General features: G+C 52.8%; 2 protein-coding genes across 5 annotated transcripts in view; both read right to left on the reverse strand.

The window, feature by feature from the left end:
- Positions 1 to 19,414, reverse strand: part of EHMT2 (euchromatic histone lysine methyltransferase 2) — a 40,183-nt gene extending 20,769 nt beyond the window's left edge. For 3 of the 4 annotated variants that reach the window (XM_073548786.1, XM_073548783.1, XM_073548784.1), the window contains exons 1-6: positions 19,313 to 19,414; positions 6,269 to 6,341; positions 5,935 to 6,057; positions 5,636 to 5,832; positions 5,472 to 5,553; positions 5,118 to 5,188 (exon numbers count right to left, since the gene is read on the reverse strand). In XM_073548786.1, coding sequence (XP_073404887.1) covers positions 5,118 to 5,188; positions 5,472 to 5,553; positions 5,636 to 5,832; positions 5,935 to 6,057; positions 6,269 to 6,341; positions 19,313 to 19,399 — 633 coding nt within the window. In that variant the 5' untranslated portion in view covers positions 19,400 to 19,414. Of the gene's footprint in view, positions 1 to 5,117; positions 5,189 to 5,471; positions 5,554 to 5,635; positions 5,833 to 5,934; positions 6,058 to 6,268; positions 6,342 to 9,191; positions 9,368 to 19,312 lie in introns of those variants that run through there. The other variant, XM_073548785.1, reaches the window with a different exon arrangement.
- On the reverse strand, positions 15,995 to 19,180 carry ZBTB12 (zinc finger and BTB domain containing 12). Its single transcript, XM_073548787.1, has 2 exons — positions 18,250 to 19,180; positions 15,995 to 18,033 (listed from the first exon to the last, which is right to left on the reverse strand). The coding sequence occupies exon 2, from the start codon at positions 17,817 to 17,819 to the stop codon at positions 16,407 to 16,409; it is 1,413 nt and encodes a 470-aa protein (XP_073404888.1). The 5' UTR covers positions 17,820 to 18,033; positions 18,250 to 19,180; the 3' UTR covers positions 15,995 to 16,406.
- Positions 19,415 to 26,985: the final 7,571 nt, after the last annotated feature.

Consider the following 26,985-nt stretch of genomic DNA (forward strand, 5'->3'; position numbering starts at 1 on the left):
ACTTCTGCTGTATGAGATGCTGTATGAAACTGTAGGAATTTCTTCCATATTCTTTTATAAATTTGGGTTGTGGACTGCTTCCTGCTCTGTAGGAGCGTAGTAATTAATGATTCCGAAAACCCTCTTGATCTTAATAGGTGCCTTTCAAGTTCAACGCCGTCAAGTGTAAGTTGTCCACTTGAGGGTGGAAGAAAGGGCCTTGGGAGAGTAGGTTGGGGTTTGAGGGGAGAACCCAAGGATCTGTCACTGACATAATTCGTAGCCACGAGAACCACGGTCTCTTGGGCCAGAATGGTGCTATCAGGATTACTCTCGCCTTTTCCTCTCTGATTTTCCGAATCACTTGTGGCAGGAGAATCAATGGAGGGAAGGCGTATGCCAGCTTGAATTTCCATGAGGCCTGGAGGGCATCCAGTATGTCTGGGTGATCTGCTGGAGACAGGGAAGCAAAGGTCTTTGTTTGTCTGTTTTCCCTTGTGGCGAAGAGGTCCACTTGAGGATGCCCCCATAGAGCTACTATGTTCTGGAAGATTTGGCGATTGAGGCACCACTCCCCTTGCCGAAGTGTGTGTCGGCTTAAGAAATCGGCTTCTTGGTTGTCCTCTCCTCTGATATGAAGAGCTGAGAGGGACAACAAATTGCTTTCGGCTAAGCTTAAGATTCTTGCCGCAGAAGACATCAGAGTCTCTGATCGAGTACCTCCTTGTCTGTTTATGTAGGCCACTGTGGTGGTGTTGTCCGACAGGATCCTGACATGTTTCTGTTGGAGCTGTGGAAGGAAATGATGTAGAGCATAGTATACTGCTGTCAGTTCTTTTAAATTAGACGAGTATTCTCTTTCCTCTCTATTCCATCTTCCTTGACAAAAGCTATTCCCCATATGGGCTCCCCAGCCTTGGGGGCTAGCGTCGGTGGTTAGGATACCAGATGGTACTATGACCCATGGGACTCCTGAGGATAGATGGTCATCATCTAACCACCATTTCAGAGAAGTCAAGACCTCCTGAGTTAGAGTTATCTTGCTCTCGAGGTGACCACCATGTCGCCTCTCCTCCTGGAGGATCTGATGCTGAAGTGTGCGGACATGATAATGGGCCCACCGGACTGCAGGGGCACAGGAATCTAGCGACCCCAATAGCGACATTGCCCCTCTCAGAGACATGCGTGGTCTATCTATGGCTGCCTCTACTTTTCTCTTTCTCGTGCAATCTTTACCTGAGGAAGTAGACATTTCTGGGTTATGGAGTTCAATTGGAACCCCAAAAACATCTGGAGGGATTGCGGAACGAGCCTGGACTTCTGTATATTGATGATCCAGCCTAGGTCCTCTGCCATCACCTTGGTGAAGATTCTTGGCGCTGTAGAGAGGCCGAAAGGCATGGCTGTGTACTGAAAATGACGGACCTTGCCATCGAACACCACTGCGACCCTTAGATATTTTTGGTATCTATTATGGATAGGAAGATGATAGTAAGCATCTTTTAAGTCAATTCCCGCCATCACACAATTTGGAAAGAGAAGCTTTATGGTGGATCTGATTGATTCCATCTTAAACTTATAATTTTTTATAAACGTATTAAGCTTCCTTAAATTAATAATTGTTCTAAACGTACCATCTGGTTTGGAAATTAAAAATAAAGGAGAGTAGAAGCCTCTACCTTCCTGTCCCTCTGGGACCTCCACTAAAACCCCCTTGCATAGTAGGCTCCGAATTTCTTCTTCGAGGGCCTTTTGTTGGGCCATAGAGTTAAGGCGGGTTAGGATAAAGAAATCATAAGGGTTTTGAAGGAATTCTATTTTCATTCCTTCTTTAATAATACCCAAGATCCATGGGTTTGAGGATATTTGTTCCCATTTTGGATAAAAGAACCGTAATCTACCCCCTACAGGTGGGTCTGATTTTTTAATTTCTATTCTCCCTTCGGAATGTTGGACCCCTGAACATGGTACCCTTTTGTTTCTCCTCTTTTGCGGCCCATCTATTTGATCTTTCCGTTTGCCTCCTTCTTCCAAACGGTCGCCTCTTAAAGGTTCTCCTATAGAAAGGGATAGAAGGGTCAGGGAGGGCCGACTTCCTCTCCTTTGCTTTGGCGAGTATAGTGTCTAACTCTTTCCCGAAGAGAAACTCACCCTCGCATGGGGTTGCACAAATCTTAGCCTTTGATTGCGCGTCCCCCTTCCAGCTCTTCATCCACAACGCCCTTCTGGCGTTGTTCACAAGAGCTGCTGATCTTGCTGCCAGCCGTAGAGTGTCCACCGACGCATCAGCCATAAAGGCAGCTGCCCCTCTAATTAATGGGATAGCGGCCCGTAATTTTTCTCTGGACACCTTTTGCTCGATTTGTTGATCCAGCTGGTCCAACCACATGAGCATAGATCTAGTGGTGCATGTGCTGGCTACCGCTGGCTTAAAAATACCCGTGGTAGATTCCCAAGACCTCTTCAATGATGATTCTGCCTTGCGGTCTAACGGTCTGCCAACAAGCATGCGTCCTCTACTGGAATAGCCGATTGTTTCGAGGTAGAGGATATAACGGCATCCACTTTTGGCACCTTGGTCCATTTTAATAGCTCCTCATCGCTAAATGGATACTTTCTTTTTGAGGCTGATGGGAGAAAACTTCTTTGGTCATGTTTTTCCCATTCTCTCTTTATTAGGGCCTTAATTGCCGGTATTACCGGGAATGCTCTCCTTTTCTTTTCCGCCAATCCCGCAAACATTATGTCTTGTGCGGTTTGGGCACCCCTTGGTTCCTCACACCCCATAGTGCTTCTCACCGATTTAACTAGGTTGTCCACAATATCCAGGGGGAAACATGACTGTCCCTCCATGTCTGATGACGACGAGGATGTGAGTGAGGAGTCAGAGATTAACCCCCCTTCTTCCTCTGACTCTGAGGGTTAACTGCTTTTTGCTGCCAGTCTCTGAGGGAGTTTTGGCGCGGTTAATAGCCTGTATCTCCTCCCTGATTATAGCTCTAATGTCTTTTGTCGACAATGCGGCCCCCTGCTTTGTCTCTCTGGTGCACTGCTTACAGAGCTTCTTAGGGTAGGAGTCAGGGAGAGGTTCAGAGCATAACGCACATTCTTTATGCTTGGATTTATCCTTTTTCTTTGTCTAGAAGGGGACACCAAGGTGGGGGGGGGGGTAGGGGGGGGGGAGAGGTCAGCTTAGTAGGCAGAGTATATACTTTGCACACTCACCCAGTGAAGCCTTATATTACCGGATCAGATGGCTGAGATCCCGTCCTAGGCCTTGATTCTCCTGCTTCATTCCTGCGGCCGGTGTTGCGGTCCCTGGTGGAGCTACCTCCTGCAGAATCCCCCGCTGGAGCGTGCGCTTCCATTGGGGACGACATTGCTGCATCGCCGCTCAGCTGCGCCGCTGTTTAAATAATTTGCCTCTTTTTTTTTTCTTCCTGCCGTCCCCCCGGAAGTTGCTCCTCCTCCCTGGGATCACCGCGCGCATGTCCCGACGCGCTCTCAGCCATCCCGCCCCGGAAGTTCAACCATTACTTCCGGGGGGCCAGGAGACTCTGCGCCGGCCGGCTACCGCGCCGCTTTGATGTGCGGTCCCCCTCTCTATGCACCGCCACCGTTGCTGGCGCTTTTTATTTAAGAAAAAAAAAATCTTTTTTTTTTTTTGTTATGCACCACTGGCGCTCTTACCACTCCCAGTAGCGGTGCGTCCCGGGGCCTACCGGCGCTCTCCTGGGTGAGGCGGGGCGGCCCTCCCCGGACCCCGTCATCACCCTTCGTTCACCAGACGAGGGGGGAGCCGTCTAGCGGAATCTCCCCCGACGCTGCCTCCGGACCGCAGCCCCTGCCGTTCACATGGAGACTGCACAGGCGGCATGCCTGGCCCAGGTATTCTTTCCTGAAGGATATCGTGGCTCCGTTTGGAACAGGAAACCAAAACTGAGGAGGAAAGGCGGACCGCCCCCTTTTATCTTTCCTGTAGGGTTTCCTGTTCCAAATGGGGCGGATCCGATACCTCCAGTGGGTGCTGTCGTGGCGAAGGGTAAAATGTTATTTATTAAGTTTTTTGTGTGCCATATCTCTGTGATTTAAGGGCATAAAAATTCAAAGTTGGAAAATTGCAAAATTTGTGCCAAATTTCCGTTTTTTTCACAAATAAACGCAAGTTATATCAATGAAATATTATCATGAAGTACAATATATCACGAGAAAACAATGTCAGAATAACCGGGATCCATGGAAGCGTTCCAGAGTTATGACCTCATAAAGGGACAGTGGTCAGAATTGTAAAAATTGGCCCGGTCATGAACGTGCAAACCAACCTTGGGGGTAAGGCTATGTGCACACAGTGCGGATCCTCCCGCGGATTTTTCCGCGCTGATTTTACTAAATCCGCAGGTCAAATGACATGCATTTTTCCTGCGGATTTCTTCCTGTTTTTTCGCAGTTTTTGTGCGGTTTTCCACCTGCAGATCTGTAGAATGGAGCAGGTGGAAAACTGCAGCAAAACCGCACAAAAGAAGTCACATGCTGCTTTTTTTTCCCCGCACAAAAACCACGTGGAAAAAAACGCATGTGCACAGCGTTTTTTTGTTTTTACATAGGCTTTAATGTACATCACCTGCAGTTCTGCTGCAGATCCGCAGCGGCAAATCCGCTGCAGATCCGCAGCAGAATCTGCACCGTGTGCACAGGGCCTAAATAAGACTTGGTTCAGGTGATCACCTAATCAGAAGCACATTAAGTAGAATCAGGTGCACTCTGGTTGGAATTGAACTGACACTGGAATGGAATGGCTGTCAGACATGTAGAGAAGCTGGTTTTAATAAAACTGTGCAGTGGTCTCTTAATTTTTGCCAGAGCGCTCTGTGTGTATATATATATCCCACAGACTTCTATGGGCAGTTGTTACCTGATTAATGACTTCGAGCAAGACATTTTAGCAACATTTCTAAGTGAACGATGCGATCGAAAGGCAGGGGAGAGGAGAAGAAGTGGCTCATAAGTGAGGAAAGAAGCATCATTTTCTAATATTATATGACGTTTCTTAAATTCGCTGCTACTACTGAATTATGCGAAACAAACACCTTGATGGCAAAATGTCATCATTTCTCACCCAACGGTTCACCGTCACTGACCTGAGAGTCCTTGGACATGGCAGTGAGTGTGTGAGCGTTATGTAAGGCGTTGGTTCTTTTCTGAGTAGAATCTGAAAAAAATAAAAGATCTATTGTGACTAGGACATTACCTCCAGGGCGGCATGTCTCCAATCCTGGGACCTTCCACACAGGGTAAATCCACTGAGGATACTAGCGTGCTGTGGGTAGGATCATGAATGCTCAATCATCTCCTCCATCATGTGGATTTCTTGTAGCACCGGCCTGTTATTCTCCAGACCAGAGGATCAGGACGGTGATATCTAACCCACGTGTGGATTGGGACATGGAATACGCTTGTGCTGCTCCTTTTCCAGAATTATCGTCGGACTGTACCTGGGCTGTTTCTATTTCCCATAGCGTCCTTCCTCATAATCTGTTTCATTCCATCTCTAAAGAACATTCCTTCTCCCGACATCTACAAAACACAGGTAAATGGTCAAATAGACATGGACTCCAGAATTCCATGTCAATGCATAGCAGCGGGGTGAGACACTCACATGTCCGGCCCGGGGGATGGTCTTTCTTGCACGATGTATTTTGTCCACCCCATCCCGGTTAATATTCAGCAGTCGCATTGCCAATGTTTGCGTGGTGTGAGGTGTCTTCCCAGCTCCGGTAAGAGACATCTTGGCTCTGCTGGAGACTGGGGAAGATGTCAGAGATGGAGGTGTTGGGAGGGACTTGGATGCATGACCTGTCAAGAAGAAAAAGAGCAGAATGCACCTATATATCCAACGCCAGGCACTGCCGCACGGTCTATAATGATCAGAATGTCCCAGAGGAGGCGACATCGTACCTGACAGACCTCGAGCTGGAGGAGAAAAGTTCAAGTTCTCCTTCTCAGTCTCCACGGCGTCGTCCTCCTCGGTCAGCAGGACGCCCAGAGACGCATCCTTTTTCACTTCAGCAACACCATCATCTAAGTAGAAGAGAGTCTATAAAGATGACATGACCAGTGCAGAGTGCAAAGGGGGTCGTCTGACCGCTTATTTCAGCAGTCAAGCCAGGCCCCTTCTGTCTACACATTGGTGGTAGGGTTTAATGAAGTAATACATTTATTGTATTAAAAAAAAAATCTATAAAGAGGATATAAAGTGGTGAATCACCGGCCCATTGCCCCTCACACTTACCCCTGCTGGAAGGCAGTCCCAAGGCATCTTTCTCAAGAGGGGCATCTCGCTCAGATTCCCTTGCCGGCAGCATCTGAATGGAGGAGAATATAAACCTCAAAAGATTACAGGTTTGATGGTCACAGATCCGCACTGAACCCAGCACAAGATGGGTCCCAGGCACTCAGGGATTTTAGGCTACACACTCTGAGATTTCATAAAAACACCATTGACTTTAACCTTACCCCCCACTGTGATAGCACACGACACTAAGCTGGTCATTCCTGTGAAGCCTCATATTGTTACACAGCCGTGATGGTGGGGACACAGAAGTGTTATACGTCTGAGAACCAACAAGTAAAATGCCGGCTAAGGATGCATCAATATCATATAGCAGGTAGAGCAGGGGGTCAGACAGTCAGCACCCTCACTTATCAGCAAGAGATGATTAACAGCTGATCGATGCTGGGTGTCAAACCCTCTTAGATCTGGTGCTGAGTAGCGCCCCTAGCTTAAGTGGTTTTTACAAAGGAAGAGGAGCTCCCATTGTGAGTACAATACTATCATCTTGGGTAATAGGCTGTCAAGAGTGGACATGAGGCCTAATAAAGGGCTGGTCTGCGGGGGCCTAATAAATGAAGAGGTGGTCTGTGGGGAACAGGGGCCTAATAAATGAGGGCCTGGTCTGCGGGGGTGCACAGACCTAATAAATGAGGGGCTGGTCAGGCAGGGGTCTAATAAATGAGGGACTGGTCTGCAGGGGTGCTGGGGCCTAATAAATGAGGGGCTGGTCTGCAGGAGCGTAATAAATGAGGAGCTGTCTGCTGGAGTGCAGGGGCCTAATAAATGAGGAGCTGGTCTGCTGGGGTGCAGGGGCCTAATAAATGAGGAGCTGGTCTGCTGGGGTACAGGGGCCTAATGAGGGGCTGGTCTGCTTGGGTGCAGGGGCCTAATAAATGAGGGGCTGGTCTGCGGGGGGTGCAGGGGCCTAATAAATGAGGGGCTGGGGTGCAGGGGCCTAATAAATGAGGGGCTGGTCTGCGGGGGGTGCAGGGGCCTAATAAATGAGGGGCTGGTCTGCGGGGGCCTAATAAATGGATGGGCTGGTAAGCGGGGATGCAGAGGCCTAATAAATGAGGGGCTGGTCTGCGGGGGTGCAGGAGCCTAATAAACGAGGGGCTGGTCTGTGGAGTTGCAGGGGCCTAATAAATGAAGGGCTGGTGGCCTGCAGAGGCATAATACATGAAGAGCTGGCCTGCGGAGTGCCTAATGCAGGAAGAGCTGGCCTGAGGGGTGCAGGGGCCTAATAAACAAAGTGGTGGTCTGCAGGGGCCTAATAAATGAAGAGCTGGTCTGCAGGGAGTGCAGGGGCATAATGAAATCCTCTATGTCTACTATGCAAACTAGTGGTAGGACTCGATAAGCTGCCTGTCAGTAACACGCAGAGGGGTAGAAGGGTAATACAATGTATTATAAGAGCGATATAAGGAAATCTGTAACCAGCATGAATCAGAGCCTGGTGGTATGACTGATGCCAGATATGCTTTCCTCTGAAAAAAAAAAAGTTTCAAAGTCTGGTTGAGGACCGTAGACAGATCTGACTAGTCTGGCTTGGTTTCGCCCCCACCCAGAACCAGGTGATTGACAAGTCTCTGGCAAATATGTACATAAAGAGACTTGTCAATCAACTGGAGCGGGGCAGAGAACAGTTGGCCGGGGACTGCAGTGCCAGACTAATCAGGTCTCTGCCTATAGTCCCCTACTACCTGGCCTACAGTCGTGCTGATAATGACTTTGGCAGCACAGCAACAAGTTGCCTTAAAAAAAATCTTCATATTCCCCAATGGGACAATTGTTGAATAAAAAAAAAAAAAAAAGTAGAAAACACTAATTTCTCTTACAAAAATGCTTTAAAAAAATGTAGAAATAAACACATAAGTGTCATTGCTAATGAGCTCTACGATAATGCGCACAGTTAAACCTACAAAGTGCCAAAAACAAAACAAAAAACAACACAAGGGCTTGATCACACCTGGTGTTTGTGCACTCTCTCTATCTCTTATGGTGCAAAAAATGCAGAGTTTTACAGCAGCAGCAAAGTGAGTGTGATCTGTATGATCTGATTACGCTGTGCTCTTTCTTATTGCATTTATTGTTCTGCACTTTTGTTCTCTTTTACAGCGCATCGTGTCAATTCTTTCAGAATTTTACTGGGTTTTCCCACTGAGACCAATGTATCTGCACAGCAAAAGAAAAATAAAATCAAAGCCATGTATTTTATATGTGAAGGGCATCTGGGTTTTTCTGGCGATTGCATATTTTCCTGTGGGAAAAGATCTGGTACTAACGAAAACTGTATGTTGCCCCACAGGAACACAGAACTTCCTCCAGCTGAAGTATAAAAAAAAAAAAAAAAATTACAGAAAAGCACGTTTTCTAAAAGTAGGAACCAAAACCCCTCTGACTGTGGGGGGGGTCGGACTGCATGGGGGGGGCTGCACCTTTCTCTCACTATGGGCCCGCTCCGCGCGGCCGGTGGCGGAGGGGCTGCTGGGTGTCGCTTTCAGAGCAGCAGAGAATGGACTCTGGACTGGAGACAACTGTAACAAACCCTCAGCAGTGAAGTATTGTCACTTCTCCAAGTGATGGATCATTCACTGACAGCAAGCACAACTCTCCCTTCTCCCTACATGCTATTAGTGGTGTTGCAGGAGTACAACGCTCAGAAAAACTGCCAGGACCTGCTGGGAGTTGTAGTTCCACACTAGCTGGCGCTCAGTCACCACCTGTTGCTCCAGTCTCCCTTTCCCCTTTGTCTGGGTCTCCCCGTCAGTGTCTCACAGTCACTCCTCACCACCCCTGCCTTTATTTCCCAGCACTGCCCCCAGCTCCGGTCCTCTCCAGCCGCCAGGCGTCCTCACTAGTCCCCCTCTGTATATCTCACTCTTTCTCCCGCCGCCTCCATCGCTCCTCAGCGCACACCACCACTTCCTGTCTGGCCACTAACGTCACATCCGGCGCTCCTCTCCACTGATTGGATGGGCCAAGCTCTAGAGGGTGTGTCTTAATGCTGCACAGCTATCCTGTCCTTGATTGGCCTTTCCGTCGCCATGGAGAAATACGTTCTGTTGGCTGTTCTCTGATTGGACAACGTGTCCGCCCCTCTAGTCCTATTGTAAGCATTTTTTGCGCGTCAAGGATCACGTGACCGGCAACTGATTGGCTGGGATTCATCCAAGCCTCGATGTCACTTGTGGGTTGTTTTCTTAAAACGGCAATGCCATATAGTTTTTAGAGGCTCAATGTGCATCAGAAGTTAGGATCTTCAAAGCATTGTGTGTAGCGAGGGCCGTCAGATTGTGTGTAGTGAGGGGCGGGGGGTCAGAGTGTGTACAGCGAGGGCCGTCAGAGTGTGTACAGCGAGGGGGGGTCAGAGTGTGTACAGCGAGGGGGGTCAGAGTGTGTGTAGCGAGGGGGGTCAGAGTGTGTGTAGCGAGGGGGGGTCAGAGTGTGTACAGCGAGGGGGGGTCAGATTGTGTGTAGCGAGGGGGGGTCAGAGTGTGTAGCGAGGGGGGGTCAGAGTGTGTGTAGCGAGGGGGGGTCAGAGTGTGTACAGCGAGGGCCGTCAGATTGTGTAGCGAGGGCGGTCAGAGTGTGTACAGCGAGGGGGTCAGAGAGTGTACAGCGAGGGGGGTCAGAGAGTGTACAGCGAGGGGGGTCAGAGTGTGTACAGCGAGGGGGGTCAGAGTGTGTACAGCGAGGGCGGTCAGAGTGTGTAGCGAGGGGGGGTCAGAGTGTGTGTAGCGAGGGCGGTCAGAGTGTGTAGCGAGGGCGGTCAGAGTGTGTGTAGCGAGGGGGGGTCAGAGTGTGTGTAGCGAGGGGGGGGTCAGAGTGTGTACAGCGGGGGGGGGGGTCAGATTGTGTAGTGAGGACGGTCAGAGAGTGTACAGCGAGGGGGTCAGAGAGTGTACAGCGAGGGGGGTCAGAGTGTGTACAGCGAGGGCCGTCAGAGTGTGTAGCGAGGGGGGTCAGAGTGTGTGTAGCGAGGGGGGGTCAGAGTGTGTAGCGAGGGGGGGTCAGAGTGTGTAGCGAGGGGGGGTCAGAGTGTGTGTAGCGAGGGGGGGTCAGAGTGTGTGTAGCGAGGGGGGGGTCAGAGTGTGTACAGCGAGGGGGGGTCAGATTGTGTAGTGAGGACGGTCAGAGTGTGTACAGCGAGGGGGGTCAGAGTGTGTGTAGCGAGGGGCGGGGGGTCAGAGTGTGTGTAGCGAGGGGGGGTCAGAGTGTGTACAGCGAGGGGGGGTCAGATTGTGTGTAGCGAGGGGGGGTCAGATTGTGTAGCGAGGGCGGTCAGAGTGTGTACAGCGAGGGGGTCAGAGAGTGTACAGCGAGGGGGGTCAGAGAGTGTACAGCGAGGGGGGTCAGAGTGTGTACAGCGAGGGGGGTCAGAGTGTGTACAGCGAGGGGGGTCAGAGTGTGTACAGCGAGGGCGGTCAGAGTGTGTAGCGAGGGCGGTCAGAGTGTGTAGCGAGGGCGGTCAGAGTGTGTGTAGCGAGGGGGGGGTCAGAGTGTGTGTAGCGAGGGGGGGTCAGAGTGTGTGTAGCGAGGGGGGGTCAGAGTGTGTGTAGCGAGGGGGGGTCAGAGTGTGTGTAGCGAGGGGGGGTCAGAGTGTGTGTAGCGAGGGGGGGTCAGAGTGTGTGTAGCGAGGGGGGGTCAGAGTGTGTGTAGCGAGGGGGGGTCAGAGTGTGTGTAGCGAGGGGGGGGTCAGAGTGTGTGTAGCGAGGGGGGGTCAGAGTGTGTGTAGCGAGGGGGGGTCAGAGTGTGTGTAGCGAGGGGGGGTCAGAGTGTGTGTAGCGAGGGGGGGTCAGAGTGTGTACAGCGGGGGGGGGTCAGATTGTGTAGTGAGGACGGTCAGAGAGTGTACAGCGAGGGGGTCAGAGAGTGTACAGCGAGGGGGGTCAGAGTGTGTACAGCGAGGGCCGTCAGAGTGTGTAGCGAGGGGGGTCAGAGTGTGTGTAGCGAGGGGGGTCAGAGTGTGTGTAGCGAGGGGGGGTCAGAGTGTGTAGCGAGGGGGGGTCAGAGTGTGTAGCGAGGGGGGGTCAGAGTGTGTACAGCGAGGGCCGTCAGATTGTGTAGCGAGGGCGGTCAGAGTGTGTACAGCGAGGGGGTCAGAGAGTGTACAGCGAGGGGGGTCAGAGTGTGTACAGCGAGGGGGGTCAGAGTGTGTACAGCGAGGGCGGTCAGAGTGTGTACAGCGAGGGCGGTCAGAGTGTGTACAGCGAGGGCGGTCAGAGTGTGTGTAGCGAGGGGGGGTCAGAGTGTGTGTAGCGAGGGGGGGTCAGAGTGTGTGTAGCGAGGGGGGGTCAGAGTGTGTGTAGCGAGGGGGGGTCAGAGTGTGTGTAGCGAGGGGGGGTCAGAGTGTGTGTAGCGAGGGGGGGTCAGAGTGTGTGTAGCGAGGGGGGGTCAGAGTGTGTGTAGCGAGGGGGGGTCAGAGTGTGTGTAGCGAGGGGGGGGTCAGAGTGTGTACAGCGGGGGGGGGGTCAGATTGTGTAGTGAGGACGGTCAGAGAGTGTACAGCGAGGGGGTCAGAGAGTGTACAGCGAGGGGGGTCAGAGTGTGTACAGCGAGGGCCGTCAGAGTGTGTGTAGCGAGGGGGGTCAGAGTGTGTGTAGCGAGGGGGGTCAGAGTGTGTGTAGCGAGGGGGGTCAGAGTGTGTGTAGCGAGGGGGGGTCAGAGTGTGTAGCGAGGGGGGGTCAGAGTGTGTAGCGAGGGGGGGTCAGAGTGTGTGTAGCGAGGGGGGGTCAGAGTGTGTGTAGCGAGGGGGGGGTCAGAGTGTGTACAGCGAGGGGGGGTCAGATTGTGTAGTGAGGACGGTCAGAGTGTGTACAGCGAGGGGGGTCAGAGTGTGTGTAGCGAGGGGGGGTCAGAGTGTGTACAGCGAGGGGGGGTTAGAGTGTGTACAGCGAGGGGGGGTCAGATTGTGTAGTGAGGACGGTCAGAGAGTGTACAGCGAGGGGGGTCAGAGTGTGTGTAGCGAGGGGGGTCAGAGTGTGTACAGCGAGGGCCGTCAGAGTGTACAACGAGGGCCGTCAGAGAGTGTACAGCGAGGGGGGTCAGAGTGTGTACAGCGAGGGCCGTCAGATTGTGTAGTGAGGACGGTCAGAGAGTGTACAGCGAGGGGGGTCAGAGTGTGTGTAGCGAGGGGGGGTCAGAGAGTGTACAGCGAGGGGGGTCAGAGAGTGTACAGCGAGGGGGGTCAGAGTGTGTGTAGCGAGGGGGGGTCAGAGAGTGTACAGCGAGGGGGGTCAGTGTGTGTGTAGCGAGGGGGGTCAGTGTGTACAGCGAGGGGGGTCAGTGTGTACAGCGAGGGGGGTCAGTGTGTGTAGCGAGGGGGGGGTCAGAGTGTGTGTAGCGAGGGGGGGTCAGAGTGTGTGTAGCGAGGGGGGGTCAGAGTGTGTACAGCGAGGGGGGGTCAGATTGTGTAGTGAGGACGGTCAGAGAGTGTACAGCGAGGGGGGTCAGAGTGTGTGTAGCGAGGGGGGGTCAGAGAGTGTACAGCGAGGGAGGTCAGAGTGTGTACAGCGAGGGCCGTCAGATTGTGTAGTGAGGACGGTCAGAGAGTGTACAGCGAGGGGGGTCAGAGTGTGTGTAGCGGGGGGGGTCAGAGTGTGTGTAGCGAGGGGGGGGTCAGAGTGTGTGTAGCGAGGGGGGGGTCAGAGAGTGTACAGCGAGGGGGGTCAGAGTGTGTAGCGAGGGGGGTCAGAGTGTGTGTAGCGAGGGGGGGTCAGTGTGTGTGTAGCGAGGGGGGGTCTGAGTGTGTGTAGCGAGGGGGGGTCTGAGTGTGTGTAGCGAGGGGGGGTCTGAGTGTGTGTAGCGAGGGGGGGTCAGAGTGTGTGTAGCGAGGGGGGGTCAGAGTGTGTGTAGCGAGGGGGGGGTCAGAGTGTGTGTAGCGAGGGGGGGTCAGAGTGTGTGTAGCGAGGGGGGGTCAGAGTGTGTGTAGCGAGGGGGGGTCAGAGTGTGTACAGCGAGGGGGGGTCAGATTGTGTAGTGAGGACGGTCAGAGAGTGTACAGCGAGGGGGGTCAGAGTGTGTGTAGCGAGGGGGATCAGAGTGTGTACAGCGAGGGGGGGTCAGAGTGTGTGTAGCGAGGGGGGGTCAGAGTGTGTACAGCGAGGGGGGGGTCAGATTGTGTAGTGAGGACGGGGTCAGATTGTGTAGTGAGGACGGTCAGAGTGTACAGCGAGGGGGGTCAGAGTGTGTGTAGCGAGGGGGGTCAGAGTGTACAGCGAGGGCCGTCAGAGAGTGTACAGCGAGGGCCGTCAGAGAGTGTACAGCGAGGGCCGTCAGAGTGTGTACAGCGAGGGGGGTCAGAGTGTGTACAGCGAGGGCCGTCAGATTGTGTAGTGAGGACGGTCAGAGAGTGTACAGCGAGGGGGGTCAGAGTGTGTGTAGCGAGGGGGGGGTCAGAGAGTGTACAGCGAGGGGGTCAGTGTGTACAGCGAGGGCCGTCAGATTGTGTAGTGAGGACGGTCAGAGAGTGTACAGCGAGGGGGGTCAGAGTGTGTACAGCGAGGGCCGTCAGAGAGTGTACAGCGAGGGGGGTCAGTGTGTGTAGCGAGGGGGGGTCAGAGTGTGTACAGCGAGGGCCGTCAGAGTGTGTACAGCGAGGGCCGTCAGAGTGTGTTGTGAGGACGGTCAGAGTGTGTGTAGCGAGGGGGGTCAGAGTGTGTGTAGCGAGGGGGGTCAGAGTGTGTGTAGCGAGGGGGGTCAGAGTGTGTACAGCGAGGGGGGGTCAGAGTGTGTACAGCGAGGGGGGGTCAGAGTGTGTACAGCGAGGGGGGGTCAGAGTGTGTACAGCGAGGGGGGGTCAGAGTGTGTAGCGAGGGGGGGTCAGAGTGTGAATAGCGAGGGGGGGTCAGAGTGTGAATAGCGAGGGGGGGTCAGAGTGTGAATAGCGAGGGGGGGTCAGAGTGTGAATAGCGAGGGGGGGTCAGAGTGTGAACAGCGAGGGGGGTCAGAGTGTGAACAGCGAGGGGGGTCAGAGTGTGAACAGCGAGGGGGGTCAGAGTGTGAACAGCGAGGGGGGTCAGAGTGTGAACAGCGAGGGGGGTCAGAGTGTGAACAGCGAGGGGGGTCAGAGTGTGAACAGCGAGGGGGGTCAGAGTGTGAACAGCGAGGGCGGTCAGAGTGTGAACAGCGAGGGCGGACGGTGTGTGTATAGTGAGGGCGGTCAGTGTTAGCAGACCCCTGCAACCACGTGTACCACGCTATTAGTGTGCCAGTGTAAACAGTGAAGGGGCAATCAGGGTCTGATCAAAAATAAAAGCTTGGGCCGGTCTGTATATGGACAGGACTGAAAGCCAGACTCCTGACCATCCTAAACCTTCGCCTCACAGAGACACAGTAGGCCGGAGGTTCAGACTGGTCATGCCGCAGCCGCACCTTAGCCAGCCTGACCCTGGCCTTACTCTAAGGCCAGGGTCACACATGCGAGAAACTCGGACGAGTATCGCATGTTAACACCCGGCACTGCCGCCGGCACTCGGAGCGGAGCATTCAGCCGCACACTCCGGTCCCGAGTGCCGGGTGTTAACATGCGAGACTCGTCCGAGTTTCTCGCATGAGTGATCCCAGCCTAAGGAGATTATCGTACTGTCCCCCCCAGTTACTGGTTCAGTAACACCTCCCACCCTCAAAAAAAAGGAAATTTTGTCTTTTTTTCCCCTTTTCGTCTACCGATTGTGTCACAAAATGTTATCTTTTCATAGATCAGACTTTTCTACACTCTTACAGCTACTTTTTTTATTTGAACCAGGTAAAAGGTGATTTTGATTTTTAAATACTAAAAACAGCAAAAAATATAAAAAAGAAAATTGGACAAAAATAATTTTAAATCAGAATACAAAAATAATCAAATCCCCACCTGTTCTAGGTGTAACCAATATTTTGCAGTTATAAGCACCAGAAATGTTTACTTTTATTTTTTTTCTCTTTCAAGAGAAATCAATGTTTCTTTATATCAATGTTGCAGAATGGTTTTTTTTCCGTTCCGTTTTTCTTCTCTGCTAGGAGGATTCAGAGAGAATATGATGTTATACGGCAGGGTCTGTCCACACACATTTTTTATGTACTTTTTTGCCTTAGTGTATAAGCTGGGGTGCACACTGAATGTTTCGAGGAGTTTTTGGAGCAGAAAGTGAGCGGAAACTCTCAAAAATCCTCTAAATATGAAAACCTTCAGTTTCTGTTCCATATTGTCAGCCAAACGGGAGGGAGCACTAAGGCCCCATACAGATTAATGTTGGCCAAACCCGCTGATAGACAGGTTCAGCCAAATATCTAAGACTTGTGTAGGGGCACCAGGCAAGTGATCATTGGGGGAGATGTTGATCGGACATGTCAGATTTTGGACTGCTGATCTCATTTTTCTCCCAGACACCCTTTGGCCAGCAGCTTTCTCATATGGGAGAGTTGGCTGTCGGACAAATAATTGGCTGACGCATCGTTCAACAGATATCTAATGTGTATGAAGACCTGACAAACAGTATGCCACAACTACCACCACAGGGGATCTTCCCACAGGGGGGCTACAGTGGTCACATGAATATCTAAGATGGGAAAACTCATTATGGCATCAGCACCAGACAAGTTTTGGCAATTGCCCTTTGGATTTGGCAGGGCAGCAGAACTACGGTATGAGATTTTGTAGGCTGGGGTAGGCCATTGGGTGGCAGTGCACCTAGAACTGGCTCTGGTTAGAACAGTGTTTAATTAATCAAAAACCATTAACAGCAGCACAGAGTAATTAATCTAACCCAGTAATGACCACATGGCCATGTTTTGTTTCACTTCATTGAACACAGTTATTCTCCAGGGACAACAGTCGGGAGTCTAAAAGACGAGGACAAATTCTAAACAAATTGTAAAAATTCAGTATTGCTACAGCAGAAATCAGGGAGATTAAAAGTTCTTCGTATAACAAACTAGAGTCCAAGTCTTCCGATCCGAAGGTCTAGGGGGTAACGTTACTTTGTAAAGTCTCCAAACTACAGTAGTCAAGAAAGCCAAAACCCCACGTCTATAAAAAGGAAGTACAACCGGCCGGGAATTAGTGCAAATTAGCCAAAAAGGGAACGTAAAGCTCAAAAATGTCCGCGAGCCTCTAACCCATCATAGTATTCATGTCAGATGCCAGAGACTCCAGGGCGTTGTGTGCAGAGATATTCATCTCCACCACTCCAGCCTCCAGGACGTTCTGTGCGGTGGTCTTCCCGTGCTGCTCTTTCAGGTGACGCCTTATGGCGGGCTTGTGTGCAAATCGCACGTCGCAGTAAGAACAGCGGTACGGCCTCTCCCCACTGTGCAAGTTTAGGTGGTCGTGGAGAGTGGATTTTTGAGTAAAGCACTTGCCACATATATTGCAGGTGTGGGACTTTACGCCCCGGTGAACGTTCATGTGTCTGTTCAGGTTACTGCTGTGGTTGAACTGCTTCCCGCAACGTGGACACATGAAGACAAAGTGTTGCGCCCGCATGTGAAAGACCAGTTTCTCCACTCCTTGGAAAGTCTCTTCACATTTAGTGCATCTCAACAGTCGTCTGTTGCCGAACCTGGCATCACCGATGACCATCGCGCCGAGGGATGATGGGCCTCCTGGGCCACCAAGAGAACTTCTAGAACTGCCATCAATTACAACGCTACTTTGGCATCCACCAACCCCTCCATCGAGGATCTCACCCTCTTCTTCATGATAGCTGCTGGGGATGATCAGAACCCCCTCACCACCTTCCACCTCCTCACTGTAGATGGCCTTCATGACCCCTTGTTGGACTGCGGCTCCATCCACAGTCTCTCCCTCTACTGTAGAATTGACCAAAGCTTCTTCTGGTTGTGCCACCGAATTACGTTCCACTCTTCCATTCCTCCAAGATCGTCCCGCCTTTTCTCCTGCTCCACCACCACTACCTCCGGCTTCTACTTTCACAATACAAAGATCAGCAGGAGATTCTTCTTCCTCTTCCTCATCATCTTCTTCATCTTCTGCCATCATCAGCATCTCCTCCTCGCTCTCGTCCGCTTTCATGGACTTGGAGTTCTCGGCTGGACGAAGCGGGCGAATTGTACTTGTAGTGGTTGTTGAGGTTGCGCCACGTGATGCCATGCTTTTTGGGTCCCTCAGACCTATCTGAGGATCAATAAACTGTGTCAAAGCCTGGCGACACTTTTCCACGATGTGTTCCATCTGCAAATAGCTGGCCGCCGTTAGGTAGTTCACAATATCCCTGACTGAGAATTCCAGGAGTCCAGTGTAACAAGATTGTAGAAGGTCCCACACCACCCTCGGTCCATGCATGAGAGAAACTTGGAGTTCTGAGCCGGGATTCAGAAGGAACTGATCTCTAAGGAAAGGGGAGCAGGCGGCCAGCACCACACGGTGGCCTCGGAACTTAAGTCCATCAGCGAGAACCGTCACGTCGCAGAAGCGTTCCTCCGTCCTCAGTTGGTTCATGCTACGCATCGTCGCTGCTTCGTGCCCTGGGAGTTGGAAACGAAGGACATCGTAGGCGGACGTCATCTTTGATAAGAACAGTAGAGCTTAGGGCTTCGGAGAATCTCACTCAGTTTTAGAGCAGAAGTTTTAATCTCAGATATTTGGATATTATTTTTCAAGTGACGAAAACATTTTAAAAAAAACAAAACAAAAACATGAAGGTCACGTGTACATCTTTTCTAGTCCAACCAATGTGGTCTAATGATTTCCTTCCTCTGGTTCGGACATGTCAGGATCCCTGCAAAGAAATAGAGACAATGAGTAGAACAAATTGACTTAGCAGGACACCCTAAGGGTGAGACCATAAAAAAAGACGACTGCCTGGCAGAGCCATTGACCACTGTTGCTGGGCAGAGCCTTGGCCATGTGCAACCAGTCGTCTACGTCATCTCAGCCATAGACGGGATTCACAAGGAAGGACAGCAATTTCCGGACCAGTCGTGAGACTTCTGACCTGAACGCCATCTCCTGTTAAGTGCGTTGAGCTTGGAATGGTCCAGGAGTGTGGAGGTCCTGGGACATCTGACATAGATTCCACTGTCCAAGACTAATCCGCCCTAGCAGGAGGCACCTTTGGCACGACAAAGAAAGCTAAAGGAAAGGAGGCGGACACAGAAGTATCCTGTTCTCACTTGATACCCCATCTTGAAGGACCCACTCTAAAGGTGGCTTTGGTGGTGCGTGGGGTCACATTGCAACCCCGAGGTTACTGCGACATGAAAGCTGCAAAAAATCAGATGAGATTGGACTTTTCGTGACTTGCTGGTCACAGTTCCAGTACCCTCGCCATTGCATAGTACCATAATCACAGTATAGGGGGCGCTGTACACCCCAACAAGCTTTATGGTTGGCATCACCTGTGTGTGGTGTAACTACACCGATACCACTATCCCTCTCTAGATTCGCATCCCAATAATGGGAATGGGGCTACACAGCGATATGGAGGTGTCAGATTGCGTCTTAGAAGGGTCAATGTGGTCGCATCGCTGCCCCCGCGATATGATGCACCCAAAATCCAAAGTCATTGGATTTTTTGGGTGTGCACAACTTTGCCGCTGCAGATCTCAGTGCCCATCTCTGACTCGCTCACACATTTTGGGTTTTCTTTCTCCCAAAACTGTAAAATAGTCACGTCACGGAAAACCGCAGGACTTGTCTGATACTGGATGTCGCCTGGGAGGTGCCATTCAGAGGACGCAGCATCAAGTCGCCCACACCGGGCAGGACGCAGACGTGGCTGCACGCGGGGCCGGAGACAGTCAGGGGAAAATAACAAGACAGAAAAATCCGAAAACCAGCAGCTGAATCTGCAGAACATTGCACCAAGCACCTGGGGAACAGCAGTGAAGGGGTTAAGAAGGCAGGGTGACCTCTGATTGGTGAATGAATTAAAAGGACGATCGTATGCAAATTAGAAAAGTTGCATGAAGCCCCCCCCTCTCTCCCCAGCCCCCAGTGCTCTGCACCCCTGCACTCACCCTGATCAGTCCCCCCACTTTCATTTAAAGGCACATTACCTGGCCACACTGCAGCCTGTCCGGACTCTGCCCTCCTCTTCCTGTTCCTCTTCTTTCTTCCCTGACACCCCTCCCCAACCCGTGCATGCTGCTTAAAGGGGCACTGCTGCGTTCTGCCAAAATACACAGCAGCTCTGCTATGCTCACCCTCTGCCTGTGTGCTGCAGCGCGACCAGCAGGTGGCAGTGTGAGCCCAGCAATGTGCCTGCTCACCCTCTGCCTGTGCGCTGCAGCATGACCAGCAGGGGGCAGTGTGAGCCCAGCAATGTGCCTGCTCACCCTCTGCCTGTGTGCTGCAGCGTGACCAGCAGGGGGCAGTGAGCCTAGCAATGTGCCTGCTCACTCTCTGCCAGTGTGCTGCAGCGTGACCAGCAGGGGGCAGTGTGAGCCCCGCAATGTGCCTGCTCTCCCTCTGCCAATGTGCTGCAGCGTGACCAGCAGGGGGCAGTGTGAGCCCAGCAATGTGCCTGCTCACCCTCTCCCGGTTTGCTGCAGCGTGACCAGCAGGGGGCAGTGTCAGCCTAGCAATGTGCCTGCTCACCCTCTGCCTGTATGCTGCAGTGTGACCAGGAGGGGGGCAGTGTGAGCCTAGCAATGTGCCTGCTCACCCTCTGCCTGTGTGCTGCAGCGTGACCAGCTGGGGGCAGTGTGAGCTCAGCCATGTGCATGGTCACCCTCTACCTGTGTGCTGCAGCGTGACCAGCAGGGTGAAGTGTGAGCCCAGCAATGTGCCTGCTCATCCTCTCCCTGTGTGCTGCAGTGTGACCAGCAGGTGGCAGTGTGAGCCCAGCAATGTGCCTGCTCACCCTTTCCCTGTGTGCTGCAGTGTTACCAGCAGGGGGCAGTGTGAGCCCAGCAACGTGCCTGCTCACCCTCTCCCTGTGTGCTGCAGTGTGACCAGCAGGGGGCAGTGTGAGCCCAGCAACGTGCCTGCTCACCCTCTCCCTGTGTGCTGCAGTGTGACCAGCAGGGAGCAGTGTGAGCCCAGCAATGTGCCTGCTCACCCTCTGCCTGTGTGCTGCAGCGTGACCAGCAGGGGGCAGTGTGAGCCCAGCAAAGTCCCTGCTCTCCCTCTGCCTGTGTGCTGCAGTGTGACTAGCAGGGGGCAGTGTGAGCCTAGCAATGTGCCTGCTCACCCTCTGCCTGTGTGCTGCAGTGTGACCAGCAGGGGGCAGTGTGAGCCCAGCAATGTGCCTGCTCTCCCTCTGCCGGTGTGCTGCAGTGTGACCAGCAGGGGGCAGTGTGAGCCCAGCAATGTGCCTGCTCACCCTCTGCCAATGTGATGCAGCGTGACCAGCTGGGGGCAGTGTGAGCCCCGCAACGTGCCTGCTCACCCTCTGCCTGTGTGCTGCAGTGTGACAGGAGCAGTGTGAGCCCAGCAATGTGCCTGCTCACTCTCTGCCGGTTTGCTGCAGCATGACCAGCAGGGGGCAGTGTGAGCCCAGCAATGTGCCTGGTCACCCTCTACCTGTGTGCTGCAGTGTGAGCCCAGCAATGTGCCTGCTCACCCTTTCCCTGTGTGCTGCAGTGTTACCAGCAGGGGGCAGTGTGAGCCCAGCAACGTGCCTGCTCACCCTCTCCCTGTGTGCTGCAGTGTGACCAGCAGGGAGCAGTGTGAGCCCAGCAATGTGCCTGCTCACCCTCTGCCTGTGTGCTGCAGCGTGACCAGCAGGGGGCAGTGTGAGCCCAGCAAAGTCCCTGCTCTCCCTCTGCCTGTGTGCTGCAGTGTGACTAGCAGGGGGCAGTGTGAGCCTAGCAATGTGCCTGCTCACCCTCTGCCTGTGTGCTGCAGTGTGACCAGCAGGGGGCAGTGTGAGCCCAGCAATGTGCCTGCTCTCCCTCTGCCGGTGTGCTGCAGTGTGACCAGCAGGGGGCAGTGTGAGCCCAGCAATGTGCCTGCTCACCCTCTGCCAATGTGATGCAGCGTGACCAGCTGGGGGCAGTGTGAGCCCCGCAACGTGCCTGCTCACCCTCTGCCTGTGTGCTGCAGTGTGACCAGCAGGGAGCAGTGTGAGCCCAGCAATGTGCCTGCTCACTCTCTGCCGGTTTGCTGCAGCATGACCAGCAGGGGGCAGTGTGAGCCCAGCAATGTGCCTGGTCACCCTCTACCTGTGTGCTGCAGTGTGAGCCTAGCAATGTGCCTGCTCACCCTCTGCCGGTTTGCTGTAGCGTGACCAGCAGGGGGCAGTGTGAGCCCAGCAATGTGCCTGCTCACTCTCTGCCGGTTTGCTGCAGCATGACCAGCAGGGGGCAGTGTGAGCCCAGCAATGTGCCTGCTCACCCTCTGCCGGTTTGCTGTAGCGTGACCAGCAGGGGCAGTGTGAGCCCAGCAATGTGCCTGCTCACCCTCTCCCGGTTTGCTGCAGCGTGACCAGCAGGGGGCAGTGTGAGCCTAGCAATGTGCCTGCTCACCTCTGCCGGTTTGCTGCAGCGTGACCAGCAGGGGGCAGTGTGAGCCCAGCAATGTGCCTGCTCACCCTCTGCCTGTGTGCTGCAGCGTGACCAGCTGGGGGCAGTGTGAGCCCAGCAATGTGCCTGCTCACCCTCTGCCGGTTTGCTGCAGCGTGACCAGCAGGGGGCAGTGTGAGCCTAGCAATGTGCCTGCTCACCTCTGCCGGTTTGCTGCAGCGTGACCAGCAGGGGGCAGTGTGAGCCCAGCAATGTGCCTGCTCACCCTCTGCCTGTGTGCTGCAGCGTGACCAGCAGGGGGCAGTGTGAGCCCAGCAATGTGCCTGCTCACCCTCTGCCTGTGTGCTGCAGCGTGACCAGCAGGGGGCAGTGTGAGCCCAGCAATGTGCCTGCTCACCCTCTGCCTGTGTGCTGCAGCGTGACCAGCTGGGGGCAGTGTGAGCCCAGCAATGTGCCTGCTCACCCTCTGCCTGTATGCTGCAGTGTGACCAGGAGGGGGGCAGTGTGAACCTAGCAATGTGCCTGGTCAACCTCTGCCTATGTGCTGCAGCGTGACCAGCGGGGGGCAGTGTGAGCCCAGCAATGTGCCTGCTCACCCTCTGCCTGTGTGCTGCAGCGTGACCAGCGGGGGGGGCAGTGTGAGCTCAGCCATGTGCCTGGTCACCCTCTACCTGTGTGCTGCAGCGTGACCAGCAGGGGGAAGTGTGAGCCCAGCAATGTGCCTGCTCACCCTCTCCCTGTGTGCTGCAGTGTTACCAGCAGGGGGCAGTGTGAGCCCAGCAACGTGCCTGCTCACCCTCTCCCTGTGTGCTGCAGCGTGACCAGCAGGGAGCAGTGTGAGCCCAGCAATGTGCCTGCTCACTCTCTGCCTGTGTGCTGCAGCGTGACCAGCAGGGGGCAGTGTGAGCCCAGCAATGTGCCTGCTCTCCCTCTGCCTGTGTGCTGCAGTGTGACCGGCAGGGGGCAGTGTGAGCCCAGCAATGTGCCTGCTCACCCTCTGCCAATGTGCTGCAGCGTGACCAGCAGGGGGCAGTGTGAGCCCAGCAATGTGCCTGCTCACCCTCTGCCTGTATGCTGCAGTGTGACCAGGAGGGGGGCAGTGTGAGCTCAGCCATGTGCCTGGTCAACCTCTGCCTGTGTGCTGCAGCTTGACCAGCAGGGGGCAGTGTGAGCCCAGCAATGTGCCTGCTCACCCTCTGCCTGTATGCTGCAGTGTGACCAGGAGGGGGGCAGTGTGAGCTCAGCAATGTGCCTGGTCAACCTCTGCCTGTGTGCTGCAGCTTGACCAGCGGGGGGCAGTGTGAGCCCAGCGATGTGCCTGCTCACCCTCTGCCTGTGTGCTGCAGCGTGACCAGCTGGGGGCAGTGTGAGCTCAGCCATGTGCCTGGTCACCCTCTACCTGTGTGCTGCAGCGTGACCAGCAGGGTGAAGTGTGAGCCCAGCAATGTGCCTGCTCACCCTTTCCCTGTGTGCTGCAGTGTTACCAGCAGGGGGCAGTGTGAGCCCAGCAACGTGCCTGCTCACCCTCTGCCAATGTGCTGCAGCGTGACCAACAGGGAGCAGTGTGAGCCTAGCAATGTGCCTGCTCACCCTCTGCCTGTGTGCTGCAGCGTGACCAGCAGGGGGCGGTGTGAGCCCAGCAATGTGCCTGCTCTCCCTCTGCCGGTGTGCTGCAGTGTGACCAGCAGGGGGCAGTGTGAGCCCAGCAATGTGCCTGCTCACCCTCTGCCTGTGTGCTGCAGTGTGACCAGCAGGGAGCAGTGTGAGCCCAGCAATGTGCCTGCTCACTCTCTGCCGGTTTGCTGCAGCATGACCAGCAGGGGGCAGTGTGAGCCCAGCAATGTGCCTGGTCACCCTCTACCTGTGTGCTGCAGTGTGAGCCTAGCAATGTGCCTGCTCACCCTCTGCCGGTTTGCTGTAGCGTGACCAGCAGGGGGCAGTGTGAGCCCAGCAATGTGCCTGCTCACCCTCTCCCGGTTTGCTGCAGCGTGACCAGCAGGGGGCAGTGTCAGCCTAGCAATGTGCCTGCTCACCCTCTGCCTGTGTGCTGCAGCGTGACCAGCTGGGGGCAGTGTGAGCCTAGCAATGTGCCTGCTCACCCTCTGCCTGTATGCTGCAGTGTGACCAGGAGGGGGCAGTGTGAGCCTAGCAATGTGCCTGCTCACCCTCTGCCGGTTTGCTGCAGCGTGACCAGCAGGGGGCAGTGTGAGCCCAGCAATGTGCTTGCTCACCCTTTGCCTGTGTGCTGCAGTGTGACCAGCAGGGTGCAGTGTGAGCCCAGCAATGTGCCTGCTCACCCTCTGCCGGTTTGCTGCCTGTGTGCTGCAGCGTGACCAGCAGGGGGCAGTGTGAGCCTAGCAATGTGCCTGCTCACCCTCTGCCGGTGTGCTGCAGCGTGACCAGCAGGGAGCAGTGTGAGCCCAGCAATGTGCCTGCTCACTCTCAGCCTGTGTGCTGCAGCGTGACCAGCAGGGGGCAGTGTGAGCCCAGCAATGTGCCTGCTCACCCTCTGCCTGTGTGCTGCAGCATTACCAGCAGGGGGCAGTGTGAGCTCAGCAATGTGCCTGCTCACCCTCTGCCTGTGTGCTGCAGCATTACCAGCAGGGGGCAGTGTGAGCCCAGCAATGTGCCTGCTCACCCTCTGCCTGTGTGCTGCAGCATGACCAGCAGGGGGCAGCGTGAGCCCAGCAATGTGCCTGCTCTCTCTCTGCCGGTGTGCTGCAGCGTGACTCCCTGATGAAGCGGGTGAAGCGAAACGCGCGTTGGAGTGGTGTGTGCGGGGGCATGGTGGTGGTGGGTAATGTATTCCCTTTGATTATGGGCTCTTTCTATTCATTTCATCACATGTGAGGTCTGCATCCATGAAAGTTTTTTTATACTGAGTAATTTATACATTGTTTTATGGAGGCTTACTAACATTTTGTGCACCTCTAAGTAATATATGATGCATATTTATTACTTGTATATGTATTATTAATTCATGCACTATTATGCAGTATTAATTATACTTTTGTTATTTTATATGAGGTCTGCATTTAATTTATAGTAAATTATATACTATTTGATGGTGGTGTAAAAATATTACCTTATGCACTTTGTATTAATATATGTATATTTATTACTTTGATAATTAATATTAATTTATGCACATTTATTTATTTTTTTACACTTCATTGGTCATGAAATATTTATAATGATATATTTTTGGGATATGAAATGAATTTTTTTTAGTCACTTTTTATATTTATATTTAATATGATTAATGTATTATTCATGGTGCTATTGACCTCCTAATTGATTTTTTAGCCCTGATTTAATGGTTCTTGCCACCTGTTCTGGCTGCTCTCTTGTCCCCACACATACAGGTCATGTTTGTTTTTAAATCATTTTGAATAAATATTGTTTTTAATCAATTATCGAGATATTGTGCTTCTTTTGTTTATACTAAATAAATATTGTTATTAGAAATAATTTTTAATGGATAGTTTTTATGGGTTTATCAGTTGATGATTAGTATCCATTTCTTTATTGGTATACAATAAAAATTTTACTATTGGTATTTCTTCTTTTATGTAGGATTTTTTTCTATCCTACCACTGTCCTCCATATCCTCACTCCACGACACAGACACTGCCACTAGCTTTTTCAATGCCACTCTTGCATCAGCCATCGACTCGGTCGCCCCTGTCATGCATAACAGAGTGCGAGGAATCAATAGACAACCCTGGCACAATAACACCACTAAAAAGCTTCAGCAAGCATCCAGAATTGCAGAGCGGCGCTGGAAGAAAACGCATTCACAAGACGACTTCACTGCACTCAAACAAGCAACACTTGCATTCAAATCAGCTCTCACCTCTGCTAAACAGGCCTTCATTACATCCCTTGTATCTTCCTTATCCCACAACCCCAAACAGTTGTTCAATACTCTTAACTCTCTCCTCCGCTGACTACTGACCCCTCCGACGTCCCTAATCTCTGTGTTGGAATAATGCATATTGATCTGTATGTATTGCAACAACTACTACTGTACTGTTTTATATATTGTGCATATTGTGAGATTGTTAACAAAGTTCAGTGCCAAAAAAAACAAAACAGACAGGATGCCCCCTCCTTCTCTTCCCTTCTTGTTGTTGTAATGCTCCCATGCTGCAAGCCACAGCAGATACCAGACTGATCACATTTCATGCTGTAAGCTGTTCAACCTGGATATGAATAAATCTACATTCTGTGTTGCTGACTCTGGATGTTACGCTGATTAATCCGCTGCAAACACTCTGCCGAGGACTTTGCAGCACACTTCAAAAACAAGATAGACCAAACATGGCAAGTCTTTATTGCTCAACCACCACAACCCCTTTGTACCAGACCAATACCCAAACCCCATAACCTCCCTATCTAACATCACTGACGGGGAGCTTGCTCATCTTCTCTCCAAATCACACCTCACCACTTGTGCACTAGACTCCATCCCATCTCCTCCCCAACCTCACCATCACACTTATTCTATCCCTAACCCACCTCCTCAACCTATCACTAACTTCTGGTAGCTTCCCTTCTGCTTTCAAAAATGCCACAATCACGCCTATCCTTAAAAAGCCAACCCTCGACTCAACAGCCATGTCCAGCTATCGCCCAATATCGCTGCTCCCATTCACTTCTAAACTCCTGGAGCAGCATGTCCACACTAACCTTTCCTCCCACCTCTCATCTAACTTGCTCTTTGACAATCTACAATCTGGTTTCCGCCCCCATCACTCCACTGAGAAAGCCCTGACCAAAATTACTAACGACCTACTTACAGCCAAAGCTAACGGACAATACTCTATATTCCTCCTTCTAGACCTGTGCTTTCGACACAGTTGACCACTGCCTCCTACTACAGATCCTCTCCTCGTTTAGCATCAAAGACCTCGCCCTAGCCTGGATCTCCTCATACCTTTCCAACCGCACATTCAGCATCTCCAACTCCCACACTACCTCCTCATCTCACCCTCTCTCTGTTGGAGTCCCCCAAGGCTCTGTTCTAGGACCCCTACTCTTCTCAATATACACACTTGGTCTGGGGCAACTCATAAAGTCCCACGGATTACAGTACCACCTTTATGCCGATGAAACGCAGATCTACCTCTCTGGCCCAGACGTCACCTCTCTGCTCTCCCAAATCCAGGAGTGTCTATCAGCCATATCCTCCTTCTTCTCCTCTCGCTTCCTCAAACTCAATGTGGACAAATCTGAACTGATCATCTTTTCCCCATCTCACA

The sequence above is a fragment of the Dendrobates tinctorius genome, unplaced genomic scaffold (assembly GCF_039654945.1).
Source record: "Dendrobates tinctorius isolate UK_male_01 unplaced genomic scaffold, ASM3965494v1 ptg000158l, whole genome shotgun sequence".
In the NCBI taxonomy this organism is placed as follows: Eukaryota; Metazoa; Chordata; class Amphibia; order Anura; family Dendrobatidae; genus Dendrobates; species Dendrobates tinctorius.

What these genes read in the sequence shown, in the direction of transcription:
- ZBTB12 (XM_073548787.1), bottom strand. Translation starts at nt 17,819, where the DNA reads ATGACGTCCGCCTACGATGTCCTTCGTTTCCAACTCCCAGGGCACGAA.